The sequence below is a fragment of the Phyllobates terribilis genome, unplaced genomic scaffold (assembly GCF_046119375.1).
Source record: "Phyllobates terribilis strain yellow unplaced genomic scaffold, ASM4611937v1 Scaffold_8__6_contigs__length_399053987, whole genome shotgun sequence".
In the NCBI taxonomy this organism is placed as follows: domain Eukaryota; kingdom Metazoa; phylum Chordata; class Amphibia; order Anura; family Dendrobatidae; genus Phyllobates; species Phyllobates terribilis.
The window spans coordinates 206,600,653-206,627,934 of record NW_027362768.1 but is presented as its reverse complement, the minus strand read 5'-3'; the positions used below and the strand labels follow the sequence as shown (position 1 = coordinate 206,627,934).

The 27,282-nt window shown below is 44.1% G+C and overlaps 1 protein-coding gene across 2 annotated transcripts in view; it reads left to right on the top strand.

Moving 5' to 3' along the window:
* The window catches only part of MKNK1 (MAPK interacting serine/threonine kinase 1), a 67,150-nt gene extending 44,423 nt beyond the window's left edge, over nucleotides 1-22,727 (top strand). The window contains exon 12 of one of the 2 annotated variants that reach the window (XM_073644056.1): nucleotides 22,578-22,727. In XM_073644056.1, the coding sequence (XP_073500157.1) occupies nucleotides 22,578-22,605 (28 nt within the window). In that variant the 3' untranslated portion in view covers nucleotides 22,606-22,727. Of the gene's footprint in view, nucleotide 1; nucleotides 10,446-22,577 lie in introns of those variants that run through there. The other variant, XM_073644055.1, reaches the window with a different exon arrangement.
* Nucleotides 22,728-27,282: the final 4,555 nt, after the last annotated feature.

The following is a 27,282-nucleotide window of genomic DNA, read 5'->3' as shown; positions in this document are numbered from 1 at the left end:
GAAGAAAAATCCAACATCCCCCTGAATCATGGGACAAAAGTCCGATGGCAGCAAGAAGTGGCTCATCCGCTCGCAGCGTCACCTTCCGCCTTCATTTCTTTCCCCATTGACCGGAGACTGGCGCTGTTTGGTCGTTCTTCTTAGATTTTTTTTCATTACAGCGTTTACCAAATGGATTAATTCATTACTTTTATAGACTTGGTGATGCTGCATCTATGTATATTATTGGGGAGGGAGGGAGTCAAATATTTTATATTTTTTCCAATAGCAGTAAACTGTTTTTAAACATATTTTTTAGCCGTCCTTCTAGGACTTAACCCTGCACTTGTATGATGGCTTTTACTATATAGAGTACCGCTGTATATAGGATATAATTACAGGCCCCTGTGCCACCGAGCCCCAGGCTGCCGTTCAGGGAGGTACCGTCATGACCGGCTCCCGAGTCCTCAGCAGACCACCCGGCTGTCATGTCCACCCATCAGCTCCTGCAGTTGTGCCCATGTGTGCCGCTGTCCAGCTATCCGGTTAGCTTGCGGCTGTTAGACATATTATGGCTGAATAATACAACTATCATCTCTTTGTCAAAGATGTGGGTTCAGGATTGGCGTCAAAGACTGAGCCAACATCTCAAGTACCATAATGTTATGACGGTAAAGGGGGACATTTTGCTCCCCTTTTCATGACCATTATACGAGCGGATACAGGGTATTTTTTCCCTTCTCCTGTGACTGCACCACCTGAGAGAGAGGATCTGTCCATCCAGGATGGGAAACCCATTAAAATAAAAGGGCGGCATCTCTCCTCTGCATCAGTTTGGTTTCCTGTCCTTGATGGGAGACCTCAAGAAGAAGGTGCTGCTGGAAGAATGTCCCAGGCCTGACCCAGTAGCTGGAAGAGCGGCTTGCCTGGCCATGGCACTGGCGAGTTGGGTCCGGAAGCGCCACCCCAGAGGTATTAAATAGCCGATGTGGTAGGCGAGCGTGGGCAGTAAGGGGTCTGGCTTGATCCGCTGCTCACACACATGCTCGGGTGTCACAGATGTGACAGACAGTCGCCCTGCAGTTGGTTGTAGGAGATCTCTGTTTTGGCATTACAGACACCTTCTTAGAGGCTGTCTCTCTAGGACCCAGCGGCTACCTTCCTCTTGCTGATTAGCACCCTGGCCTGGGTGTATAAATACCTTCTGTCTGCTGGAGGGAGGTGCTGGTAATATTCACATTACCCCTTGTGAAGGCTCCGAGCAAGTGCATTACTACTTCCTCTCTGGAGCTATGAGGATGGGTGTTCATCTCTCTGAAGTCGACGAAAGCTAAGCTATCTTCCCTGGTTTGTTCCCCCTTGTTGTCTTTAGCTTCAGAGGGGATCGACTAGCGTTCATCCCCCTCCCTTCCCTAGCTAGGGCCTAACGCCATGGAAAGACAGGGCGAGGTTCGCATGTGGCGATTGGTGAAGAACCAATGTAGAGACGTTAGTGGAGATAGAGTGATATCAGATCAGCCTAGGAGGTCTCCACTCCCCCCTTTCCCTTTGTGTTGCACTAGGTCTTTCCCACATCTTGCGTGACATTATCGCCAGCCTAGCGCATTTTGAAAAGGGGAAAAAAAACTTTGTCACACCTTGTGTGTGTTTTTTGGGTGTGGTTTTTATTTTTCCTTTCTCCCTTGGTATGAGTACTCTTGCAGAGCTCACAGAGCAGTTCCGCTGTCTGTCTCTGGAGGTGAATGACCTCCGCTGTGAGGTTCAGCCGCAGCGTCAGCGGCTACAGGTCACCAATGTGGGGGTCTCTGCAGGTAGGCCTGTCCAGCCTGAACCCAAGGTTGCCCTCCCGGACAGGTTTTCAGGAGATAGGGACAAGTTTTTTGTATTCAAGGAGGCCTGCAAACTGTATTTTAAGCTTCGTCCTTACTCCTCCGGTAATGAGGAGCAGCGGGTTGGTATTGTGATCTCTCTATTGCAGGGAGATCCTCAGTCATGGATATTTTTGTTACCGCATGACTCGGTCTTCAGTCTGGAGGGGTTTTTCGGGGCTCTGGCCCTCATCTATGATGACCCTGACCGTGTCGTCTTGGCTGAGTCTAGGCTACTTCGCCTTCAGCAGGGGATTCGGTCAGTGGAGACGTACAGTTCTGAGTTCTGAATTCTGTAGATGGGCAACGGATTCCAAGTGGAATGACTCAGCCCTCAGAAGACAATTTTGTGAGGGTCTTACTAAAAGGTTGAAAGATGCCTTGCTGTATATGAAACCCCTCAGTCCTTGGAGGCTGCCATGTCATAGGCCATACGTCTTGATAGAGGCCTTTTGGATAGACAGGTGAGACCACCTTCTCTGTGGCCTTCTGGTCGGGGTTGTGTGCCTCTGCCAGGGAAGCGGTCTGGGGGTGAACCAGTACTGGGGGAGGTGAAGGAACCCATGCAGTTGGGGGTGTCGCTACATCATACATTTCCCCGGAGATTCACAAGAAAAAAGGCGTATGTTTGTTGTTTGTTTTTTTGTGGGAAAAAGGGACATTTTTTTGGGACCTGTCCTTCAATTCCTAAACAAAAGGAGACTATTTAACTCTTGGTAGGCTGGAGTTGGATAAACAAGGGGTGCATTTGTTACCAACCTGCAGTTCCCGGTTTGTCCTGACAGCAGAGGTGGTGCTAGAGAGCATAACCGAGAAAATTTGATGGTGGAGCCGGAGTCAGCATGGTTGATGCTGAGTTTGTGAAAACTCAGTCTTGCTTGCTGTACTTTAGCTAAACCTTTTTCCATCTTTGTCATTGACTCGGCGCCACTTGCACAGAAAGCATTTACTCAGATTGTACATAATGTAAAACTGAGGGTGGGGTCAGTTCATTGTGAAATCATCGCTTGCTATGTTCTGGACAATCTTCCCACTCCGATTGTCTTGGGTATACCTTGGCTTGTTAAACATAATTAGTTGGTGGATTGGCAAACCGGGGAGATTATTGAATGGGGAGATTACTGCCATGAGAACTGTCTAGATATTTCCATTGCTACTGTCTCTATGGAAATATTACCTGCTTTTCTGTCTGGTTTTGAGGACGTTTTTTCTGAGAGGGGGTGTCAGGATTTGCCTTCTCATTGTGCGTATGACTGTCCTATTAACCTGACCCCCCAGAGCTAAACTACCGAAGTCCAGACTGTATAATCTTTCTAGCCCTGAGAGACAAGCCATGAAGGATTTCATTGAGGAAAGTCTGGAGAAGGGACATATCAGACCCTCATCTTTGCCCGTGGCGGCAGGGTTCTTCTTTGTGAAGAAAAAAGATGGCGGTCTACGTCCCTGTTTAGATTTCCGGGAACTAAATCAAATTACCATCCGTGATCCATATCCTCTTCCTCTGATTCCAGATTTGTTCAACCAGGTTGTGGGAGCTAAGGTATTCTCCAAGTTGGATTTAAGGGGAGCCTACAATCTGGTTAGAATCAGAGAAGGGGACGAATGGAAAACAGCGTTCAATACCCCGGAAGGACATTTCGAGAGTCTGGTTATGCCTTTTGGTTTGACAAATGCACCTGCGGTATTCCAGCATTTCATAAATGACATTTTCCATCATTTGGTGGGGAGGTTTGTGGTGGTCTATCTGAACAATATTATGGTTTATCATCTGATTTTGAGACCCATCGGGGGCATGTTCGACAGGTGCTCCAGATATTAAGGGATAACAAACTATATGCCAAACTAGAGAAATGTGTTTTCACTGTTCAGGAGGTGCAGATTTGGGGTACTTGTTGTCCTCTTCGGGTTTTCGGATGGATTCGGAGAAGATCCGTGCAGAAATTCATCCGGAATTGTTCTGTTCTAGTGAAACCCTTTACTGACATGACTAAGAAGGGGTCTGTATTTTATAAATGGTCGGATGCTTCCCTCCTTTCCCGCCACGGGAACAGCCGCCATCTTGCTGAAGCTGTGCTTCTCGTGTGGAGACACTGAAGCTGCAGCTCCAAACTGTCTAGATCGCTACTAAATCTATTCAAAATCAGATAAACCCTTCTCCCTCCTCAGCATTTTTATCTAACCCTTACTGAGAGCCACAGATCTCTAACCCCGTAGAAAATCACTTGTTTTTCCACTGATTCACAGTAAAGGACAACATTCTCTTTTGACATAAAATCCCCAAGTTGAACTTTTTGTCCTTATTAACAAGGAATAAGAGGAGCAACTTATAAGAAAAAGGAAAAAAAAGGGGTTCATCTTTATTTGAAAAGCAATTCCTAATTTACATCTAAACTCCATCCAGGTGACATGTGTAATAGAACAGCTACTTTTCACTACTCACTTCAAGCGCCATCTTGGGGACCACAAGGACATTAGTCTCAATCTATTACAATTACTGTTCACTCACTACTCTTGTGATATCATCCAACTCTCCATGGGCGTTTAATAACCAACCTTGCCCCACATATTCAGTCTCGCTGGTCAATAGATAATCTGCTCTGGTGATTTCTCCATTCCTTATCATGTAGTAGGTACAGTCTACGAACTATGAATCTGTGAGCCTTCCGGTTCAGGCGCCGACCATGTGAGCTCTGATTAACCGTTCATGTTCACCCCCCTGTACATCTACTCCAGGCTACTGCAGCTCTGCGATTCTTCAAAACTTTCATACAGCTGAAGGCCATCTTCAAACAATATCATTGGCCTATATGCGGGCAAAAACAATCTACCTTTTCTAACCACTCGAACTTCTCCAATCTTCATAATATGGCTCCTACTTTTGACCAAGAGGAACAACCCGCCCAATCTGAGGGTGGAGAGGATTTGCGGCAACCCCCCAAAATGCCCCGCAATTCTGCTTCAAGGAAAGGGGAGACACAAATTGACCCTTCAGAACTAGCGGCTGAGGTCACTGCTACGCTATTACCCGAAATCAAAACCATAATACAATCCACACTAAACACTGCCTTGCTGGATCTACAAACCAGACAGGATGAACGAGCCGAACAGCTTACCGAATTAGAATCCTGAATATCGAACATCGTGGATGATTCAAAAGAGGACTTCCAAAATATCTGCTATCGTTCGTGAAAACCATAATTTTGAGAGATCATATAGATGACCTTGAATTGCTCTCATAGAAGCAGTCTGCGTTTAGTGTGTCTACCTGAATCGAATCTTCAGAACACCTTGAAATTCCTATGCGAAAATGAAGTCACAAAAGCCCTAAAACTACCTGAAGGTAAAAAGGGGGAAAGACTTCACAGAATCGGTTCTCCACCTGCTATCTCTGGAGCCCATAATACAATCAGGCCAAGACAGGTCATCATGAAATTTCTGGACTTCATTGATAAAGCGGACATTATCCGAGCATACAAACAACTAAACCACCCATTGATCATTCAAGGCCATAAAATCTTGCTTTTCGAAGACTACTCCATCGAAGTAACCAGGAAAAGGAAGTCCTTCAGCTCTATATGCACCAGACTGCACAAAGAAAAATCCGCTTTCAACTACACTACCCGGCTACTCTACGCCTGAAGGACATGGATGGCTCATTCTGGGAATTTATTTCACCTGTTAAAGCAGATACTTTTGTCAGCAGTCTCCTGTGCCCAAGAGCTAGCCCTGAACAGATCCACCATGAGGATATTCTTTCTTGCTCACGGTCCCCTAAGGGATCTACGAGGCGAGGAGACAAAGGAGGTCAGAGCTATAATAACCGTTGATTCAGTGAGCTTCTCCTTTCATACACATGGAGACTCCGGAGTAAAGGTATTATGGAGGCAATTGCTTCCGACCGTCTTCCCTCTCAGACTTTTAAAACTTTGACTAAAGTTATTATTTTCCATAAATATGTTGGGAGGGGTAAATGGAATTAATAAGGGATCAAAATGGAAGAAAAATGTTGATGAAAAACAACATAGTAAAAGAGGGTAAATAATAATTTGTAATGTTACACACATGGTCGGGCAGAAGTGAAGCCCAGGGGAAAGTTTTTTCCTAGCGAGCAGATACAAAGTGTCTACGCTCTTGCTAGGTCAGTGTTCTAAAATTTTGGTTTATTGTTACTTAAATTTGTTACACATGTTTGAGCATTGATCCTTATTGTACAATCCAGTTACATGTCATCATTGTCTTGTAAGTATTTCACCAGTCATGCTTATTCTTACAGTCCCTGACTGTTTATCGTGTCATGGAGTGTTAAAGGTTTGAGGTCTCCCCAAAAACGAATGAAAGTCCTTAGACATTTAAAACGTTTAAAGCCCGATATAGCCCTCCTATAGGAAACACGTTTACTGGAGGCAGATTTCCCCCGGATGAAGAAAAAATTATGGGTGGGTGGTGTCTATGGCTCATCGTCCGTAGATAGAAAGGCTGGAGTCTTAATCCTTATCAATAAACAATTTATACACCAGATCATAAGCCAACAACAGGATGGAGAGGGAAGATTGGTACAATTAACATTAACTACATCTTGTGGAACCTTCTCTATCTATAATGTTTATGTCCCTAATATAGGAAACAAATCCTTTTTCAAACAATTGGAGACTAGACTTTTGCTCGACTCCAATCCCAACAAAATAGTAGGTGGAGATTTTAATTCGGTGGTTTCAGTCCACGAGGATAGGAAAAACACTGCTGGTACTCCGCAATCAATGACCTCGCATGACAAAGCGCTAGCCCCTCTTATGTCCACCTGCCAATTAATCGACTCGTGGAGGTTCCTGAACCCTACCAATAGAGAATTCACGCATTTCTCACACGCCAACGACGCTTGGTCTTGAATCGATTATATTCTTCTCTCCTTCTTTGGCTAAATTGATAACTGTACACATTGATAACATTGTTATTTCAGACCATGCTCCAGTTAATTTGAAACTATGAAAGAAATTCCCTCGGGGCTCTGATTTCTTATGGAGATTTCCAGATTATTTTTGTAAAAACGATTCATTTATTTCCTCTCTCAAATTATCATGGCAGGAATTCTTGTCAGACAACTCGGCACACCAAAACCATCCGACATTATTATGGGAATCGGCCAAGGCGGTACTTAGAGGGAAAATTTTGGCGTATACGTTTCCTCACAAAAAAAAAAGTTATGAGAAGATATAGAGAACTATCATCTGAACTGAAACAAGTCTACACTACATTGCTTCTTGACCCTTCCCCTTTAAATAAAACACTTTGGTCCCAAAAAACAGTCTGAATTCAACCAATACCCAGATATGAGAGAAAAGTTCCACTTATCCCAAACAGAAGCGTATTTTTATAGGTTTGACAACAAATCAGGGAGGATGATGGCCAACTGAGCAAGAGGTCTGAAAAAGCCACAGGGAATTTTCCAACTAAGAAATATCAGTGGGGTAATTCACACGAATCCTAAATCAATTAATGAAATCTTAGGCTCATTTCATAAGGACTTATATAAAAATCCAAATCAAGCCTTGCCCCTCTCCGATACACTCTTAGATAGGGTCAAATTACCTTTATTCTCAGAAGAACAGAAATCGATATTAAACCCATCTCATTGGAAGAGATTACTAATATAGTTAGAAATCTGAAACCAAACAAAGCCCCTGGACCTGATGGACACTTCTGATTTCTTTAAATCCTTAACGGAAGAGGTTTTATCTTTAACAAAATAACTAATGGCGATCCCATTTTCCCTTCCGCAAATATGGCTTATGTCAAATTATTACTAAAGCCAGACAAAGATCCATTATCCCCCGATTCATACAGACTGATTTGCCTCATAAATATCGACATTAAGCTTTTATCTAAAATAATGGCTGACAGACTGGCCTCTATTCTACCTCACCTTATATCCCATGTACAAGCCAGCTTTAAGGGTCGCTCAGCCAGGCTAAATATTAGGAAAGTACTGTTGGCGCTGGATAAAATCCCCTCTACACCTAATTTAAAAGGTTCCCCGGTGATTGTCTCCCTAAATGCCAAAAAGGCCTTTGATAACATTAGTTGGGATTGGTTGTATAAGGTCTTAACTAAGATGTCGTTGTCAGGCCCCTTCTTTAATTATATACGTAGTTTTATACATGTCTCCAAGAGCTCAGGTGTATACTCCGGGCTTTCTATCCACTCCCTTCCCTCTTGAGAAGGGAACGAGACAAGGGTGTCCTTTGTCCCCCCTACTTTTTAACCTGGCACTAGAACCCTTAGAATATGAACTATCGGACCCTAAAACTTTCTCAGGCATCCAATTTAATAAGAAATCAATTCAGGCGGCATTTTTTGCAGACTATATCATTCTGTTAATGTCGGATCCCATCCTGCATTTACCTCTAGTATTGGATTTACTTAAAAAGTTTGGTACTTACTCTGGGTTTAAAATTAATGCTAAAAAATGTGAATTATAACCATTAACTGATAAAGGAATAAAACTTTACCCAAAAGGATCTTTTAACGATATTACTATAGCTCCCTCTCATATCACGTATTTGGGCATCAAAATAGGTTGCTTGCCATCCTCTTTGTACACGTTAAATTATACCCCCCTCACCAAAAAGTCACTAATCAATTGTAGTCATGGCAGGATTTGCCCTTGTCATTTTTGGGTAGGGAACATTTGGTCAAGATGATCAGTACTTCCAAAATTCTGTATCAACTCCAAACTCTACCATTACTACTGAAACACTGACGTGACTACACTCAACAGGGCCTTCAGTCACTTTATCTGGAGGCGAAAACGTCCTAGGATTAATCTAGACAAACTTATGTCATCCAAAGACGATGGTGGCATCAATTCTCCAAGCATCAGGAACTATAACCTTGCCTGCCTCTTTCGCTACGTAATAGCTTGGCTCCACAAAAGACCTACATACTCTGATTACTCGTTGGAATCAGACTATGCGTATCCTTCAATTTAACTGCTCTTCTACACTCTCACTATACTCCCCTATCCCTAGAAATCAAAAAAATCAGTAACTTTTAAAGACCCCATTTCTGCTTGGAAAGCGTTAGGAAGAAATATGGCCTTTCTTTCAGAATATCTAAGTGCCTGCAGCTATGGCAGAATCCAGAATTTCCACAGGGCATTGAAAACAAATTATTTTTCAATGGCAGCAAGCGGGTATAGATAATATATCTCACCTCCTCCACCCAACCGATCAGAGATGGTTGACGTACCCAGAGTGTATGGATAAGTATGGTCTACCTCTCCAACATGGCTTCCAATACGAACAAATCAGCCTTTCCGTTATGTCAAACTTAAGGGATGTTACTTTGGAGACCTCCCAAAATCAATTGGACGTGATTCTACTATCCCCAACGGGTACTCCCTCAATATCTAATCTTTATTCGGTTATGAAATCTAATTTGTTAAAGATACACCCTGACGTTTTCTTTAAATATTGGAAACAACAATAGGAAGACGTTGAAATTCCCACTAAGATCAGATTAGGCTGGAAGGTATTTAGAAAATACATTATAAATGAAACATGGAGAGAAACTCAGTATAAAATAATACATGGAGCCATAATACACCTTTAATATACCGAAAAAAGATCCATTATCAAATAGACTAATTGCATGCCCTAAGTGTCATCATCCATACTATGACCTCATACATGGTCTATGGTCCTAGAGCCGATTCAACGGTATATTAGGATCTGGTCTCAGATACGATTCACACTATATGGGGTCCAGAGTACACCCTCTCTCCATACTTAGCCCCACTACATTATTGGAGTAACCCAGGGAACCCTACAAAATAACAATAAAAAAAAACAAAAAACTGCTCCATACTCCTCCTCTGCCTGGCAAAAAAACATATACTCCGATATTGACTAGCCCCAACATTCCCCCCATAGCAGAGCTGATGATCCAACTGAAACACTTTATGGGAGTAGAACAACTAGATGCCCTCAGGAACAACAAGCCGGCAAAGTTCTATCAAAATGGAGACAGTTTATTATAACATGTTGCTCTCTGACTGAAAAAGATTAAAATTGTCGAACCATTTACCTCTACAGAATGGTATATTCTAGAGGGTCTAAACAACAACTTAGGACTATTACGCGTAAACTAAACCATGGGGGATAATTAGTACGAATTACTTATATTTACTTAATTCCTTTTGCTGACAATGATGACTGTAAGTTGTTAATATTTAATCTTTCTTTATTTGTTGTGCCAGCTAATCACAATTTATTGATTATACAATGTGTCTGATCTGCGTACGGGCTCCTGATTAATGGTCCTTTTGGCATTGTTTATATGTCTTTTATATGCTTTTCTTTTCTGAAAATCCTAATAAAAATGATGTTTGAAAAAAAAAAAAAAAAAAAAGTGGGCCCAATACTGACCCCTGTGGTACCCCACTGTTAACTGAGACCCAGTCTGAGTGTGCTCTATTAATAACCATCCTTTGTTTCCTATCATTGAGCCAATTCTTAACCCACATACATACAACCCCTGGCAAAAATTATGGAATCACCGGGCTCGGAGGATGTTCATTCAGTTGTTTAATGTTGTTGAAAAAAAGTCGATCACAGACATGGCACAAAACTAAAGTCATTTCAAATGGCAACTTTAGGGCTTTAAGAAACACTAAAAGAAATCAAGATTAAAAATGTGGTACTCAGGAAGGCTGAGTTCACACGATGCGGTTTTAATGCGTTTCCGCGGTGTTTTTGCAGTTGCGTAAACGCCGCGGAAACGCATGAAAAACGCATGGTAGAAGGGCAGCAATGTTCCCCAATTGAAATCCGCATGTGCTGTGCCCATGATGCGGATTTTTCTGCAGCGTAAACGCTGCGCTCATAAATCCGCAGCATGTCAATTAATTTTGCGGAAACGCTGCTTTTTTGGCGCCATTGACTTGCATTAGACCGCATGGAATCCGCATCACTGTATATGTTGATGCGCTTTTCATGCGGTCTAATGTGCGGATGGTACCCGGGTGTGGATGAGAGGACTCTCATCCAGACCCAGGTACCATTAAAAAAAAAAAAAGAATAAAATAAAAAATATATATATATATATACTCACCTTCTGACGGCCCGCGCAGCGCTCCTGCTTGGTTCCCGGCACTTCGCGGTTGAATGAAGAAGGACCTTCGCTGACGTCAGAGTCATGTGACGGGTCACGTGACGCTGACGTCGGCAGGTCCTTCAGTCTTCACTGCCGGTAGCCGGGACCGAGCGAAGCAGGACACCGGGGGCCATCAGAGGGTAAAGTATAGATTTATTTTTTGACATTCACACACTATATAAATCGTTGCCGGTTGCATGGATTTATATAGTGTGAAGTTGACAAGCACTTTTTTGACAAGCGCTTGGGAAGCGCTTGTCAACCCGCATGCGGAAATGAAAGTGAAGAATGCTTCACATCCGCATGTCCCTGGCAGGAAACTGCATGTACAATCCGCATGTGTTTTTTCCTGCCAGGGAGATGCAGAAATGCTCAGGAAAAAATCCTGAGCGTTTCTGCATCGTGTGCACATACCCTAAGGGTAATTTTTTTTCAGACCAAGCAGAGGGAAAACATTATGAAATCACTCAATTCTGAGGAAAAAATTATGGAATCCTGAAAAACAAACACACAAAAGAAGACTCCCATACATCACTAGTATTTTGTTGCACCACCTCTGGCTTTAATAACAGCTTGCAGTCTCTGAGGCATGGACTTAATGAGTGACAAACAGTACTCTTCATCAATCTGGCTCCAACTTTCTCTGATTGCTGTTGCCAGATCAGCTTTGCAGGTTGGAGCCCTGTCATGGACCATTTTCTTCAACTTCCACTAAAGATTTTCAATTGGATTGAGATCCGGACTGTTTGCAGGCCATGACATTGACCTTATGTGTCTTCTTTCAAGGAATGTTTTCACAGTGTTTGCTCTATGGCAGGATGCATTATCATCTTGAAAAATGATGTCATCATCCCCAAACATCCTTTCAATTGATGGGATAAGAAAACTGTCCAAAATATCAATGGAAACTTGGGCATTTATTGCAGATGTAATGACAGCCATCTCCCCAGTGCCTTTACCTGACATGCAGCCCCATATCATCAATGACTGTGGAAATTTGCATGTTCTCTTCATGCCGTCATCTTTATAAATCTCATTGGAACGGCACCAAACAAAAGTTCCAGCATCATCACCTTGCCCAATGCAGATTCTCGATTCATCACTGAATATGGCTTTCATCCATTCATCCACAGTCCACGATTGCTTTTCCTTAGCCCATTGTAACCTTGTTTTTTTCTGTTTAGGTGTTAATGATGGCTTATGTTTAGCTTTTCTGTATGTAAATCCTATTTCCTTTAGGCGGTTTCTTACAGTTCGGTCACAGACATTGACTCCAGTTTCCTCCCATTCGTTCCTAATTTGTTTTGTTGTGCATTTCCTGTTTTGGAGACATTGCTTTAAGTTTCCGGTCTTGACGCTTTGATGTCTTCCTTGGTCTACCAGTATGTTTGCCTTTAACAACCTTCCCATGTTGTTTGTATTTGGTCCAGATTTTAGACACAGCTGACTGTGAACAACCAACATCTTTTAAAACATTGCGTGATTATTTACCTTCTTTTAAGAGTTTAATAATCCTCTCCTTTGTTTCAATTGACCTCTTTCGTGTTGGAGCCACGATTCGCGTCAGTCCACTTGGTGCCACAGCTCTCCAAGGTGTGATCACTCCTTTTTAGATGCAGACTAACGAGAAAATGTAATTTGATGCAGGTGTTAGTTTTGAAAATGAAAATGTACAGGTTGATTCCATACTTTTTTCCTCCGAATTGAGTGATTCCATAATTTTTTCCCTCTGCTTGGTCTGAAAAAAATTACCATTACGGAGTACCACATTTTTAATCTTGATTTCTTTTAGTGTTTCTTAAAGCCCTAAAGTTGCCATTTGAAATGACTTTAGTTTTGTGCCACGTCTGTGATCTGCTTTTTTTCAACAAGATTAACCGCTTCTTGACCACCCACTGTACATAAACGTCGGCGCTGCCTGGGCTCTGTGCAGCGCCGACGTTTATGAACGGTCGGTGGTCCCACAGCCCTCAGGACCCCCAGGTTGCGGTTCAGAGCAACCGCTTTGACAGGGGACATCATCGGTACCTGATTGGATCAGGTCCCAATGATGTTAACCCTTTGCTATCTTCTATATGCCACAATCTATAGTGATCGCGGCATATAGAAGATAGTGAGAGGAGAGGGGGTCCACTTACCTCTCCGACGGCCCCCTGATGCCTTCCAGGACCTGTCGTTATGGCAGCTGGAGGTCACATAACCGCCTCCAGATCTGCCATATATGGTGTCCTGCTAGGCTCAGCCTGCAGCTGAAGCCTGGCAGGAGACACTGACTGTGAAACAGTCAGCAAAGATGTCATGTAATGTAATACATGTCTATTACATTGCATGACATCAGTGATTAGAAAAATAACAATTAATGTCCCATACAGAGACTAAGTATAAATGTAAAAAAAAAAAGTCAAAAAAATGTTTTCAAACTGTTAAAAAAAAAAAAAAAAAAAAATCACAAAATAAATAAATAAAATATTAAACCAATAAATCCGTATATTTATGTAAAACCAAAAAAAGTACACACATTTGGTATCGCCGCGTCCGAAACAACCCGATCTATAAAACTGTCACACTAATTAACTCCTTCTGTGCACACCGTAATAAAAATAAATTAAAAACGGAGCAAAAAACTATGCTTTTTCATCATACCGCCAAACAAAAAGTGAAAAAAAATGCGATCAAAAAGCAAAATGGAAATAAAAATGGTACCGCTGAAAACGTCATCTTGTTCCGCAAAAAAAAAGCCGCCATGCAGCTCCATCAGCCGAAAAATAAAAAAGTTATAGCTCTCAGAATAGAGATGCAAAAAAAATATTTTTTCTATAAAATTGTTTTATTGTGTAAAAGCGCCAAAACATAAAAAAAATATACAGTAAGTGTAGTATCGCTGTAAACGTACTGACCCGAAGAATAACGCTGCCTGATCACTTTTACCACACGCAGACCGGCATAAAAAAAACCCTCAAAAAACAATTCCTGAATTGTTGGTTTTTGTTAATTTTACCTCCCAAAAAACCGAATAGAAAGCGATCAAAAAATGTCAAGTACCCAAAAATGGTACCAATAAAATTGTCAACTCGTCCCGCAAAAAACAAGCCGTCACATGTCTCTTGTCGGCCGAAATATGGAAAAATTATAGCTCTCAAAATATGGCGATGCAAAAACTAGATTTTGCAAAAAAAGCGTCTTAGTGTGTGACAGCTGTCAGTCATAAAAACCCGATATAAATCTGGTATCCCTGTAATCGCACCGACCCGAAGAATAAAGTAATCTCATCACTTATACCGCACGAGGAACGGCGTAAAAAATAAATAAAACCAATTCTTCACCTGCTACTGATTTGTTTATTATGTCTCCCAAAGATCGCAGTAAGGCTCTGCTCACATTTATCCTGCGCTCTGCGCTGAGCGCTTACACCAGAGTTTCCGTGTAAATCTCTGAAATACGTGATTCAGCCGGAACCCATGACGGAAGATTCCCTGTAATGAGGCAGATATAGGCCACTGTGGATGCCGTCTGGCCTGGGATCCCACAGTGTCATTTGTTTTAGGCGTGCATAAAAGTGCGGTTGGCCACAGTTTTGTGCACTTCTGAAAAAAAGGACACCGCTAAGCAGAGGCCAGACGGAGTCCAGAGTAACTCTGCTGCCTCATTACAGTGAATGGATCCCGCAGGGGTTTCATCTGAATTACATCACTTGGAAATTTAGATGGAAACCCCGATGTAAGTGCTCAGCCTAGAGTGCCGGATAAATGTTACGTAAAATGTTCCCAATAAAAGCTTCAACTCAGTCCTCAAAAAAAGCTAGTCCCCACTCAGGTCCGTCATCTGTTAAAAATATAAGGGACTTCCAAGTTACTGGTAGCAGAAAGGCTCTGGAAAAGCGAAATGGCCCTTGCCCCCCAAAAGAAATTCAGAAAATGTTGTGCTCCCAAATCCAAATGCCTATTCTACAATAATTTGTTCTCCAATTGTCAAATAGCGCTCCGTCCCCCCTAGATCTCGCCGTATGGCTGAGCGGTACGGTACAGCCACATATGGGGTATTGCCACTTTTGGAAGAAATTGTGTGACACATTTCGGCACCATTTTTACCCATTGCCCTGTGTGAAAATGTAAAATCTGAGGGTAAAACATTTTTTTGTGGTAAAAATATAATTATGCTTTTTTCACTGCCCAATGGTATAAATTTAAAAATTACTCACTACTCCCCTAGATGAATTCCTTGAGGTGTAGTTTACAAAATGGGGTCACTTGTGGGGGGTTTCTGCTGTTTCGGCATGTCAGCGACTCTTCAAATGTGACATGGTGTCTGCAACCTATCCCAGCCAACATAGCGCTCCTTTCTCTTCCGAACCCTGCCGTACACCAAAGCAGTGGTTTTCCCCCACATATGGGGTATCGGCGTACTCAGGAGAAATTGCACAACAAATTTCATGGTGCAATTTATCCTATTACCCTTATGATAATGCAAAATTAGGGGATGAAAAACGTTTTTTTGTGGTAAAATGTGAAAATTTTATTTTTACGGCTCAATATTATAAACTTCTGTGAAGCACCTGGGGTGCAAGGTGCTCACCACACATCTAGATAAGTTCCCTAAGGGGTCTAGTTTCCAAAATGGTGTCACTTGGGGGTTTCCACTGTTCAGGCACACAGGGGCTCTCCAAACGCAACATGGCGTCCACTGATTATTCAAGCAAATTTTACATTCAAAAAGTCTAATGGCGCTCCTTCCCTTCCTAACCCTGCAGTGCGCCCAAACAGTGGTTTTCCCTCACATGTGGGGTATCAGCTCATGAGAAATTGCACTACAAATTGTGTATTCCATTTTTTCCTGTTACCCTTGTGAAAATAAAAAAAATTGGGTCTAAGGTAACATTTTTGTGAAAAAAGTTAAATGTTCATTGTTTTCTTCCACATTCCAAAAATTCCCGTGAAACACCTGAAGGGTTAATAAACTTCTTGAATGTGGTTTTGAGCACCTTGAGGGGTGCAGTTTTTAGAATCGTGTCACTTTTGGGTATTTTCAAAGACCCCTCAAAGTGACTTCAAATGTGATGTGGTCCCTAAAAAAATGTTTTTGTAAATTTTGTTGGAAAAATGAGAAATTGCTGGTCAACTTTTAACCCTTATAGCTCCATAACAAAAAAAAAACTTTGGTTCCAAAATTTTGCTGATGTAAAGTAGACATGTGGGAAATGTTATTTATTAACTATTTTGTGTGACATATCTCTCTGATTAAAGGGCATGAAAATTCAAAGTTTGAAAATTGCAAAATTTTCAAAATTTTCTCCAAATTTCCGATTTTTCACAAATAAACGCAAGTGATATCGAAGAAATTTTACCACTATCATGAAGTACAATAGGGTTCAATAGATTGAAAAAACAATCTCAGAATCAGGGGGATCGGTTGAAGCGTTGCAGAGTAATTACTTCATAAAGTAACAGTGGTCAGAATTAAAAAAATTGGCCCGGTCACGAAGGCAAAAACAGGCTCTGGTGCGAAGTGGTTAATGAAAAAATGTAAGGATAGAAATTATTCAATGAAAGTATTGAAAAGTGTGAGGATAGAACCAAACAGCTTGATCGCTCAACATTATTAAATGATAAACATCAAAATAGCGATACATCTAAAAGGATTCCTATTGTCTCAATTTATTCTGAAGAGAGTAGTGATGTTGTAGGTATAATCCGGAAACCTTGGGATATATTGGGAAAATGTATACGAGGGGTTGAGGAGTTTACAGTCCCACTTCTGTTTTCATATAAGCGTTCTAGGAACTTAAACGATGGTTTGGTTCATTCTGACATTGGATCATTTAAAAAGAAGAGTCAAGTTACATTGCCATGGAGGAAAAGAACTGGATGTTTCCCTTGTTTCAGCTGTGTAAATTGCTCATATATGTTAGGATGTTGAAAATTCTCTCCTTTAATTTCTGGGAAAGTATATAAAACCAAGTTCTATTTAACGTGTGACACGGATTATGTTATATACATTTTCCAGTGTCCATGCAAATTGATATACACTGTGTGCAGAATTATTAGGCAAATGAGTATTTTGATCACATGATACTTTTTCTACATCTCATCCTACTCCAAGCTGCATAGTCTTGAGAGCCAACTACCAATGAAGTAAATCTGGTGATGTGCATCTCTGTAATGAGGAGGGGTGTTGACTAATGACATCAACACCCTGTATAAGGTGTGCTTAATTATTAGGCAGCTTCCTTTCCTTTGGCAAAATGGGTCAGAAGAGAGATTTGACGGCTCTGAAAAGTCCACAATTGTGAGATGTCTTGCAGAGGGATGCAGCAGTCTTGAAATTTCCAAACTTTTGAAGCATGATCACCGAACAATCAAGCGTTTCATGGCAAATAGCCAACAGGGTCGCAAGAAGCGTGTTGGCCAAAAAGGCGCAAAATAACTGCCCACGAATTGAGGAAAATCAAGCGTGAAGCTGCCAAGATGCCATTCGTCACTAGTTTTGCCATATTTCAGAGCTGCAACGTTACTGGAGTATCAAAAAGCACAAGGTGTGCGATACTCAGGGACATGGCCAAGGTAAGGAAGGCTTAAAAACGACCACCTTTGAACAAGAAACATAAGATAAAACATCAAGCATGGGCTAAGAAATATCTTAAGACTGATTTTTCAAAGGTTTTATGGACTGATGAAATGAGAGTGACTCTTGATGGGCCAGATGGATGGGCCAGAGGCTGGATCAGTAAAGGGCAGAGAGCTCCACTCCGACTCAGATGCCAGCAAGGTGGAGGTGGGGTACTGGTATGGGCTGGTATCATCAAAGATGAACTTGTGGGACCTTTTCGGGTTGAGGATGGAGTGAAGCTCAACTCCCAGACCTACTGCCATTTTCTGGAAGACAACTTCTTTAAGCAGTGGTACAGGAAGAAGACGGTATCGTTCAAGAAAAAGATGAATTTCATGCAGGACAATGCTCCATCACATGCATCCAACTACTCCACAGCGTGGCTGGCCAGTAAAGGTCTAAAAGAAGAAAAAATAATGACATGGCCCCCTTGTTCACCTGATCTGAACCCCATAGAGAACCTGTGGTCCATCATAAAATGTGAGATCTACAGGGAGGGAAAACAGTACACCTCTCAGAACAGTGTCTGGGAGGCTGTGGTGAGATCTACAGGGAGGGAAAACAGTACACCTCTCGGAGCAGTGTCTGGGAGGCTGTGGTGAGATCTACAGGGAGGGAAAACAGTACACCTCTCGGAGCAGTGTCTGGGAGGCTGTGGTGGCTGCTGCACGCAATGTTGATGGAAAACAGATCAAGCAACTGACAGAATCTATGGATGGAGGCTGCTGAGTGTCATCATAAAGAAAGGTGGCTATATTCATCACTATTTTTTGGGGTTTTTGTATGTCAGAAATGTTTATTTCTAAATTTTGTGCACTGATATTGGTTTACCTGGTGAAAATAAGTGAGATGGGATTATATTTGGTTTTTATTAAGTTGCCTAATAATTCTGCACAGTAATAGTTACCTGCACAAACAGATATCCTCCTAAGATAGCCAAATCTAAAAAAAAAAAACACTCCAACTTCCAAAAATATTAAGCTTGGATATTTGAGTCTTTTCGGTTGATTGAGAACATAGTTGTTGATCAATAATAAAAATAATCCTCTAAAATACAACTTGCCTAATAATTCTGCACACAGTGTATGTAGGTGAGACTACTTATGATTTCAAAACGAGAATTAACCATCATCGGTACAGAAGACTAAGAAAGAAATTGGATCTACCAGTTCCAAAACATTTTGTAGAAGCAGGACACAGAGAGGGATCTTAACTTTGACATTATAGATCATATTCCCCCTTGAGAAGGGGTGGTAATCGGGAGAAATTACTCAAAAAGAAAAAGTTGGAATGGATCTATAGATTGGGATCTTTAAAACCTAATGGCCTTAATGTGGACTTTAAATTGCATACATTAATCTAGAGATACTAGATGGTGGCCCGATTCTAATGCATCGGGTATTCTAGAATAGGTATGCGGCCGACCGGGTGCAATCAGCAGAGCTGTGTTTAAATTTTGCGCCAAAACCGCTGATTGGTCGCGATCTGCGACCGCGACCAATCAGCAAAGCGGTGTTTAAATTTGGCGGCAATATCGGTGATTGGTCGCGGGCGGTGGCCGTGACCAATCAGCAAACCGTGTTAGTGAGGACTGGAGAGCGTGTTTAAATTTGGCACCAAAATCGCTGATTAGTCGCGACCAATCAGCAGAGCGGTGTTTAAATTTGGCGCTAATACTGCTGACTGGTCGCAGCCCCCGACCGCGACCAATCAGCAGAGCGATGCAGAGCGTTGTTTAAATTTGGCGCCAAAATCGCTGATTAGTCGCGGCTGACGGCCGTGACCAATCAGCAGAGCTTTGTTTAAATTTGGCGCCAAAATCGCTAATTGGTCGCGGCCGCCGGCCTCAACCAATCAGCAGAGTGGTGTTTAAATTTGGCGCCCATCTCGCTGATTGTTGGCGGCTGGCGGCCGTGACCAATCAGCAGAGCGGGGTTTAAATTTGGCACCAATAATGCTGATGGGTCACGGTCACAGACTCCGCGACCAATCAGCAGAGCGTTGTTTAAATTTGGCACAAAAAACGCAGATTGGTCGCGGCCGGTGGTTGCGACCAATCAGCAGAGCGGTGTTTAAATTTGGCGCCAAGCTCGGTGATTGGTCGCGGCTGGCGTCCGCGACCAATTAGCACAGCAGTGTTTAAATGTGGCAGCAAGATCGGTGATTGGTCGCGTCCGCTATTTAAATGTGGCGCCCAAATCGGTGATTGGTCGCGGGCAGCGGCCGCGACCAATCAGCAGAGCGCTGTTTAACTTTAGCGCCAAGATCATTGATTGGTCACGTGCGGAGAGCGCGACCAATCAGCGAATCGTATTTGTGAGGAGCGGGGAGCGCCGCTGCCTGTGCGGGTACTTCCGCTGCGAGAACCCGGGACATGAGCGGGCGCTCGCAGAAGTATCCCGACCCGCAGCGCCGCTCCCCGGTCCCCCCTTCACATCCTAGCCGCTGATGTCCCCACAGTATCCGCATGGTGTTACAAAGGTCCGGACATTTGTGTTAAAAATCGCTGATTGGTCGCTGGCGCTGCCCGCGACCAATCACCGATTTGGGCGCCAAATTTAAATATCGGCTGCAACCAATCACCGATCTTGGCTCCACATTTAAACACCGCTGTGCTGATTGGTTGCGTCCGATATTTAAATTTGGCGCCCAAATTGGTGATTGGTCGCGGCCAGCGTCGGCGACCAATCAGCGATTTTTAACACAAATGTCCGGACCTTTGTAACACCATGCGGATACTGTGGGGACATCAGCGGCTAGGGTGTGAAGGGAGGACCGGGGAGCGGCGCTGCGGGTCGGGATACTTCTGCTGCGAGCGCCCGCTCATGTCCTGGGTTCTCGCAGCGGAAGTATCCGCACAGGCAGCGCCGCTGACATCCATGCGGCAAGGGTGTGAATGGAGGACCGGGGAGCGGCTCTGACATCCAATTGGTCGCGGCCGCTATTTAAATGTGCCGCACAAATCGGTGATTGGTCGCGGTCTTGGCCCGCGACCAATCACTGATCTTGCGGCTAAAGTTAACCACTACTGTGCTGCCCGCGACCAATCACCGATCTTGGCTCCAGATTTAAACACCGCTGTGCTGATTGGTCGCGGCCGATATTTAAATTTGGCGCCCAAATCGGTGATTGGTCGCAGACGCTGCCCGCGACCAATCAGCACAGCGGTATTTAACTTTTGCGCTAAGATCAGTGATTGGTCGGGTCCGAAGACCGCGACCAATCATCGAATCGTCTTCGTGAGGACCGGGGAGCGGCGCTGCCTGTGCGGCTACTTCCGCTGCGAGAACCCGGGACATGAGCGGGCGCTCGCAGCAGAAGTATCCCGACCCGCAGCGCCGCTCCCCGGTCCTCCCTTCCGCATGGAGGTCAGCGGCGCCGGCGGTCCTTCCGCTGCTACCAGCCGGGAGATGAGCGCCTCGCGCCGGTCATCTCCCGGCTGCATCTCCGTCCCGCAGATGGGTCCGGCGGTCGGGGTCCTTCTGCTGATACCGGCCGGGAGATGAGCGCCTCGCGGCGCTCATCTCCCGGCTGCATCGCCGCTGAGCTCCGTCCTGCAGATGAGCCGCTAACGGCCGCCATCTTTTTTCTGAAATCCCGCGGCGCTGATTGGCCGCTGCCGGACCAATGAGCGACGCTGGATTTCCTGGACACACAGACAGACAGAGACAGACGGGATAAGACGATTATATATATATAGATACCGTATTTTTCAGACTCTAAGATGCACCTAGGTTTTAGAGGAGGAAAATAGGAAAAAAAATGTAAGCAAAAAATGTGGTCATGATGCCCTGTTATAGCGGAGGGGGTCTGCTGCTGACACTGGTATTGGGGTAATATCCCCCATCCTGGTATGTATGGCCCATCCCATCCTTGTATACGTGGCCCCCATCCCATCCTTGTATATGTGGCCCTCATCCCCATCCTGGAATGCATGGCACACCTTGATCCCCCATCCTGGCATTCATGGCACAGCTTTCATCTACCATTCTGGTATGCATGGCACCCCTTGATTCCCCCATCCTGGTATGATGGCACCCCTTGATTCCCCCATCCTGGTATGCATGGCACCCCTTGATACCCCATCATGGTATACATGGCACACCCCCTTGATCACCTATCCTGGTATGTATGGCACCCCTTGATCACCCATCCTGGTATGTATGGCACCCTCTGAGCCCCCATCCTGGTATGTATGGCACCCTCTGAGCCCCCATCCTGGTATGCATGGCACCACTTGAGCCCCCATCACGCTGCCCACAAAAAAAATAAAACAATCGTACTCACCTCTCTCCTCCAGCGCTGTCCCGCTCTGCTGACAAGACTCTCACTGTGTGAGCTGTGCATGGCATCCCTGCCATGCACACTCATACAGTGTGAGACGCTGTGCTGGAATAGTCACTGCTCCCCACGCCGGGACTCTGTGCGTGGGGAGCAGTGACCATTCAGTCTGTTCAATAGCCGATACACTGTACCGCAGCGCGGCTCCTGCTGCCGCTCTGCGGTCAGTGTGCCTGCTATTAAAAACCATGAATATTCACTACAACCCATGGGAGTGGGTTGTAGGGAATATTCATGAGCTTTAATAGCAGGCGCACTGACCGCAGAGCGGCAGCAGGAGCCACGCTGCGGTACAGTGTGCCAGCTATTAAGGAAAATGAGCCCCCATGCCCCATGGGCGTGGGGAGCAGGGAATATTCATTTTCTCTAGTAGTGGGCACAGGATAGGCTGCAGCAGGCGGATGCTGCCTCCTGTGCCTCGCTGATCCCCCACTGCCGCTCCCCCACACCTCTTACAACATAGAGCCACAGTATATACAGGTAGATAGTATTCGCAACCCCCACTTTCCTCCAAAATTTTGGAGGAAAAAAGTGCGTCTTATAGTCAGAAAAATACGGTATGTAATTCTCTCCTACATGACAGTATAAAGAATTTGATTTTCATATTTTTTTAATCATAACACTTTGTTTTCACAGATTTCCACTTCTCGAAGAACTTTTGTGAAATATGACTCACCATGTAAAGAAGCTAATTTTGAAAAACCATATTAAAAATTGTGTAATATCTACCTGGCCTTTATTCTGTAGGCCTATTGTTTCTCATGTATAGATAGATAGACATAGCACTATGGCCAAGATACATAAAGACAATAAAAATATGATCTAGATTGTATTAATACTCAGTAAGCTGTACTTACTTTAAAAAACAGAGGTTCTTAGCGCATAAATTGGCCAATTCATGTGTGCCCATCAACCGCTCCAAGGTGACCTCCCGTCTGATGGGTACTACTCTGCCTACATGCCTCTCCTGGTACTATAAGCCTACATGGACAAAACATTTCACTAGCAAGTGAGGTATATTCTATTCTACCAGCCCATGTAAATTTTAGGTTTAGCCCAAAAGAGACCTGTTTTGTCCATGTAGGCTTATAGTACCAGGACAAAACATGTACCTCCGTTTTTTAAAGTAAGTACAGCTTACTGAGTATTAATACAATCTAGATCATATGTTTATTGTCTTTATGTATCTTGGCCATAGTGGAGTGCTGCTGCGCTTTCTTTATATATATTATGCAGTTTCTTCACCTGGCACCTGTTCATACTTAGGACATGTTGATCAGTTTTCTTGTTACATAGATATACAGATAGATATATGGAGTGGTAGATAATTGATAGTGTGAAGACCTGGGGTCTTCCGTGGGCGTAACACTACTCAGACAACACAGGGTGATGGTAAAGCAGCGTGGCAATACTTTATTGAACCATGGAAGTGCATTGAGCTGTAGGTTGGATTGCTGCTAAAGGGAAAAACAAACCTCTTTAAATCTTCTTCCTTAGCGAGTGTGACCGGAGTGTAAGTGCAAACGGAAGTAAGTGTGTGACTTGTTTTTCAGTGACTTTGGATTCAGGGAGTTTGGAAGAGAGGAATTTGGGCTGAATTGCTGACTGTATTTTATTAATTCTTTACATTTCTTTTTACATAATATTTCTGTCTAGTATAATCCTCATTAGGAAATGAGCTCCACTATTGACAATGCTATCCAGTGTACATCTTGCCACATGTATGCCATCCTTGAACAGCCGTCGTGGGTGCATACTGCTGTGCGAGATGTATGCACGTTGTGAGTTTGGAAGCCCAGGTACTGGATCTAAATGAACAGCTGGCAACACTGAGATCCATTGACAATATGGAAAGGAGTCTGCTGCTCACTGGGGTAGATGTGGGGGAGGGTGGTAGTCGGGAGCTGCAGGACAGTGAGGCCGCTAGCTGGATGACAGAAGGAGTAGAGGGAAGAGTGCCAGGGAGGCTAGTCCTGATCTGACACACCCCAATAAGTTTGCCAAGTTGGCAGATGAGGGCGGTGTCGGTACAGGGGTAGCACTGCTGCAGCAAGGCATGTCCTCTGAAAGGGGGGAAATAGAAGAACAGGGCAGGCCAGGCAGGTGCTGGTAGTGGGGGACTCAATTATTAGGGGAACAGATGGGGCAATCTGTCACAAAGACAGGGATCGTCGAACGGTGTGCTGCCTACCTGGCGCTCGAGTCCGGTACATCGCTGATCCGGTTGACAGATTACTGAGAGGGGCTGGTGAGGACCCAGCGGTCATGGTACACATTGGTACAAATGACAAAGTTAGAGGTAGGTGGAAGGTCCTTAAAGATGATTTCAGGGAATTAAGCTGAAAGCAAGCACCTCCAAGGTGGTATTCTCTGAAATACTACCGGTACCACGTGCCACGCCAGAGAGGCAACAGGAGATAAATAAGTGGCTCAGGAACTGGTGTAGGAAGGAGGGGTTTGGGTTCCTGGAGAACTGGGCCGACTTCTCAGTTGGTTACAGGTTCTACGCTAGGGAAGGGCTGCACCTCAATGGGGAGGGAGCAGCTGTGCTGGGGAAGAAAAGGGCTAGAAGGTTGGAAGAGTGTTTAAACTAGGGATTGGGGGGGAGGGTATTCATTTTATAGGTGGGGAAGATAGTGCAGATAGTGACCTGGGCACAAATAAATAAATTGGGGGTGGGGTTAGAAGAGTCAATATAGTAAGAAGGAATAGAGGTACAGAGAGATACATAAAATGCATGTACACTAATGCCAGAAGCCTCACCAACAAAATGGAGGAATTAGAATTAATTTTGTTCGAAAATAATTCTGACATGGGGATATCTGAGACGTGGCTGGACGAGAGCCATGACTGGGCAATTAATTTACAGGGCTATAGTCTGTTCAGAAATGACCGTACAAACAAGTGAGGGGGGTGTGTGTTTATATGTAAAATCATCCTTAAAACCCATCTTGCGTGAGAATATACACTGCTCAAAAAAATAAAGGGAACACTCAAATAACACATCCTAGATCTGAATGAATGAAATCTTCTCATTGAATACTTTGTTCTGTACAAAGTTGAATGTGCTGACAAAAAAAATCACACAAAAATCATCAATGGAAATCACATTTATTAACCAATGGAGGCCTGGATTTGGAGTCACCCCCTAAAATTAAAGTGGAAAAACACACTACAGGCTGATCCAACTTTGATGTAATGTCCTTAAAACAAGTCACAATGAGGCTGAGTAATGTGTGTGGCCTCCACGTGCCTGTATGACCTCCCTACAACGCCTGGGCATGCTCCTGATGAGGCTGAGTATTGTGTGTGGCCTCCACGTGCCTGTATGACCTCCCTACAACGTCTGGGCATGCTCCTGATGAGGCTGAGTATTGTGTGTGGCCTCCACGTGCCTGTATGACCTCCCTACAATGCCTGGGCATGCTCCTGATGAGGTTGCGGATGGTCTCCTGTGGGATCTCCTCCCAGACCTGGACTAAAGCATCCACCAACTCCTGGACAGTCTGTGGTACAACGTGACGTTGGTGGATGGAGCGAGACATGATGTCCCAGATGTGCTCAATCGGATTCAGGTCTGGGGAACGGGTGGGCCAGTCCATAGCTTCAATGCCTTCATCTTGCAGAAACTGCTGACACACTCCAGCCACATGAGGTCTGGCATTGTCCTGCATTAGAAGGAACCCAGGGCCAACCACACCAGCATATGATCTCACAAGGGGTCTGAGGATCACATCTCGGTACCTAATGGCAGTCAGGCTACTTCTGGCGAGCACATGGAGGGCTGTGCGGCCCTCCAAAGAAATGCCACCCCACACCATTACTGACCCACTGCCAAACCGGTCATGCTGAAGGATGTTGCAGGCAGCAGATCGCTCTCCACGGCGTCTCCAGACTCTGTCACATGTGCTCAGTGTGAACCTGCTTTCATCTGTGTAGAGCACAGGGCGCCAGTGGCGACTTTCCCAATCCTGGTGTTCTGTGGCAAATGCCAAGTGTCCTGCACGGTGTTGGGCTGTGAGCACAACCCCCATCTGTGGACATCAGGCCCTCATACCACCCTCATGGAGTCGGTTTCTAACCGTTTGTGCAGGCACATGCACATTTGTGGCCTGCTGGAGGTCATTTTGCAGGGCTCTGACAGTGCTCCTCCTGTTCCTCCTTGCACAAAGGCGGAGGTAGCTGTCCTGGTGCTGTGTTGTTGCCCTCCTACGGCCCCCTCCACGTCTCCTGGTGTACTGGTCTGTCTCCTAGTAGCGCCTCCAGCCTCTGGACACAACGCTGACAGACACAGCAAACTTTCTTGCCACAGCTAGCATTGATGTGCCATCCTGGATGAGTTGCACTACCTGAGCAACTTCTGTGGGTTGTAGAGTCCGTCTCATGCTACCACGAGTGTGAAAGCACAACCAACATTCAAAAGTGATCAAAACATCAGCCAGAAAGCATTGGTACTGAGATGTGGTCTGTGGTCCCCACCTGCAGAACCACTCCTTTATTGAGGGTGTCTTGATAATTGCCAATAATTTCCATCTAATGTCTGTTCCATTTGAACAACAGCATGTGAAATTGATTGTCAATCAGTGTTGCTTCCTAAGTGGACAGTTTGATTTCACAGAAGTTTGATTTACTTGGAGTTATATTCTGTTGTTTAAGTGTTCCCTTTATTTTTTTTGAGCAGTGTATGTGAATCTAATGAAAATGTAGAGTCCCTGTGGGTGGAGATAAGGGAAGGGGGAAAAAATAATAAATTACTGATAGGGGTTTGTTATAAGTCTCCAAAAATAATGGAAGCAGCGGAGAATATCCTCGTAAAGCAAATAGATGAAGCAGCGACTCAAGGAGAAGTCATTATTATGGGGGACTTCAACTACCCAGAAATACATTGGGGAACAGAAACCTGTAGTTCCAGCAAAGGTAATAGGTTACTGACAACTATGAGAGACAATTACCTTTCACAACTGGTTCAGGACCCAACAAGAAGGGGGGCACTGCTAGACCTAATATTAACCAACAGGCCAGACCTCATATCAAATATATGAGTTGGGGGTCACTTGGGTAATAGTGATCACAAAATAATAAGTTTTCATGTATCCTTTAATAAGGTGTGTAGTAGAGGGGTTACAAGGACACTAAACTTCAGGAAGGCAAATTTCCAACGGTTGAGAGATGATCTTAGTGCAATAAACTGGGACGATATCCTGAGACATAAAACTACACAAAGCAAATGGGAGACATTTATTAGCATCCGGAATAGGAGCTGTGCACAATATATACCCTATGGGAATAAACATGCTAGAAATAGAAGGAAACCACTATGGCTAAATAGAGCTGTAAGGGG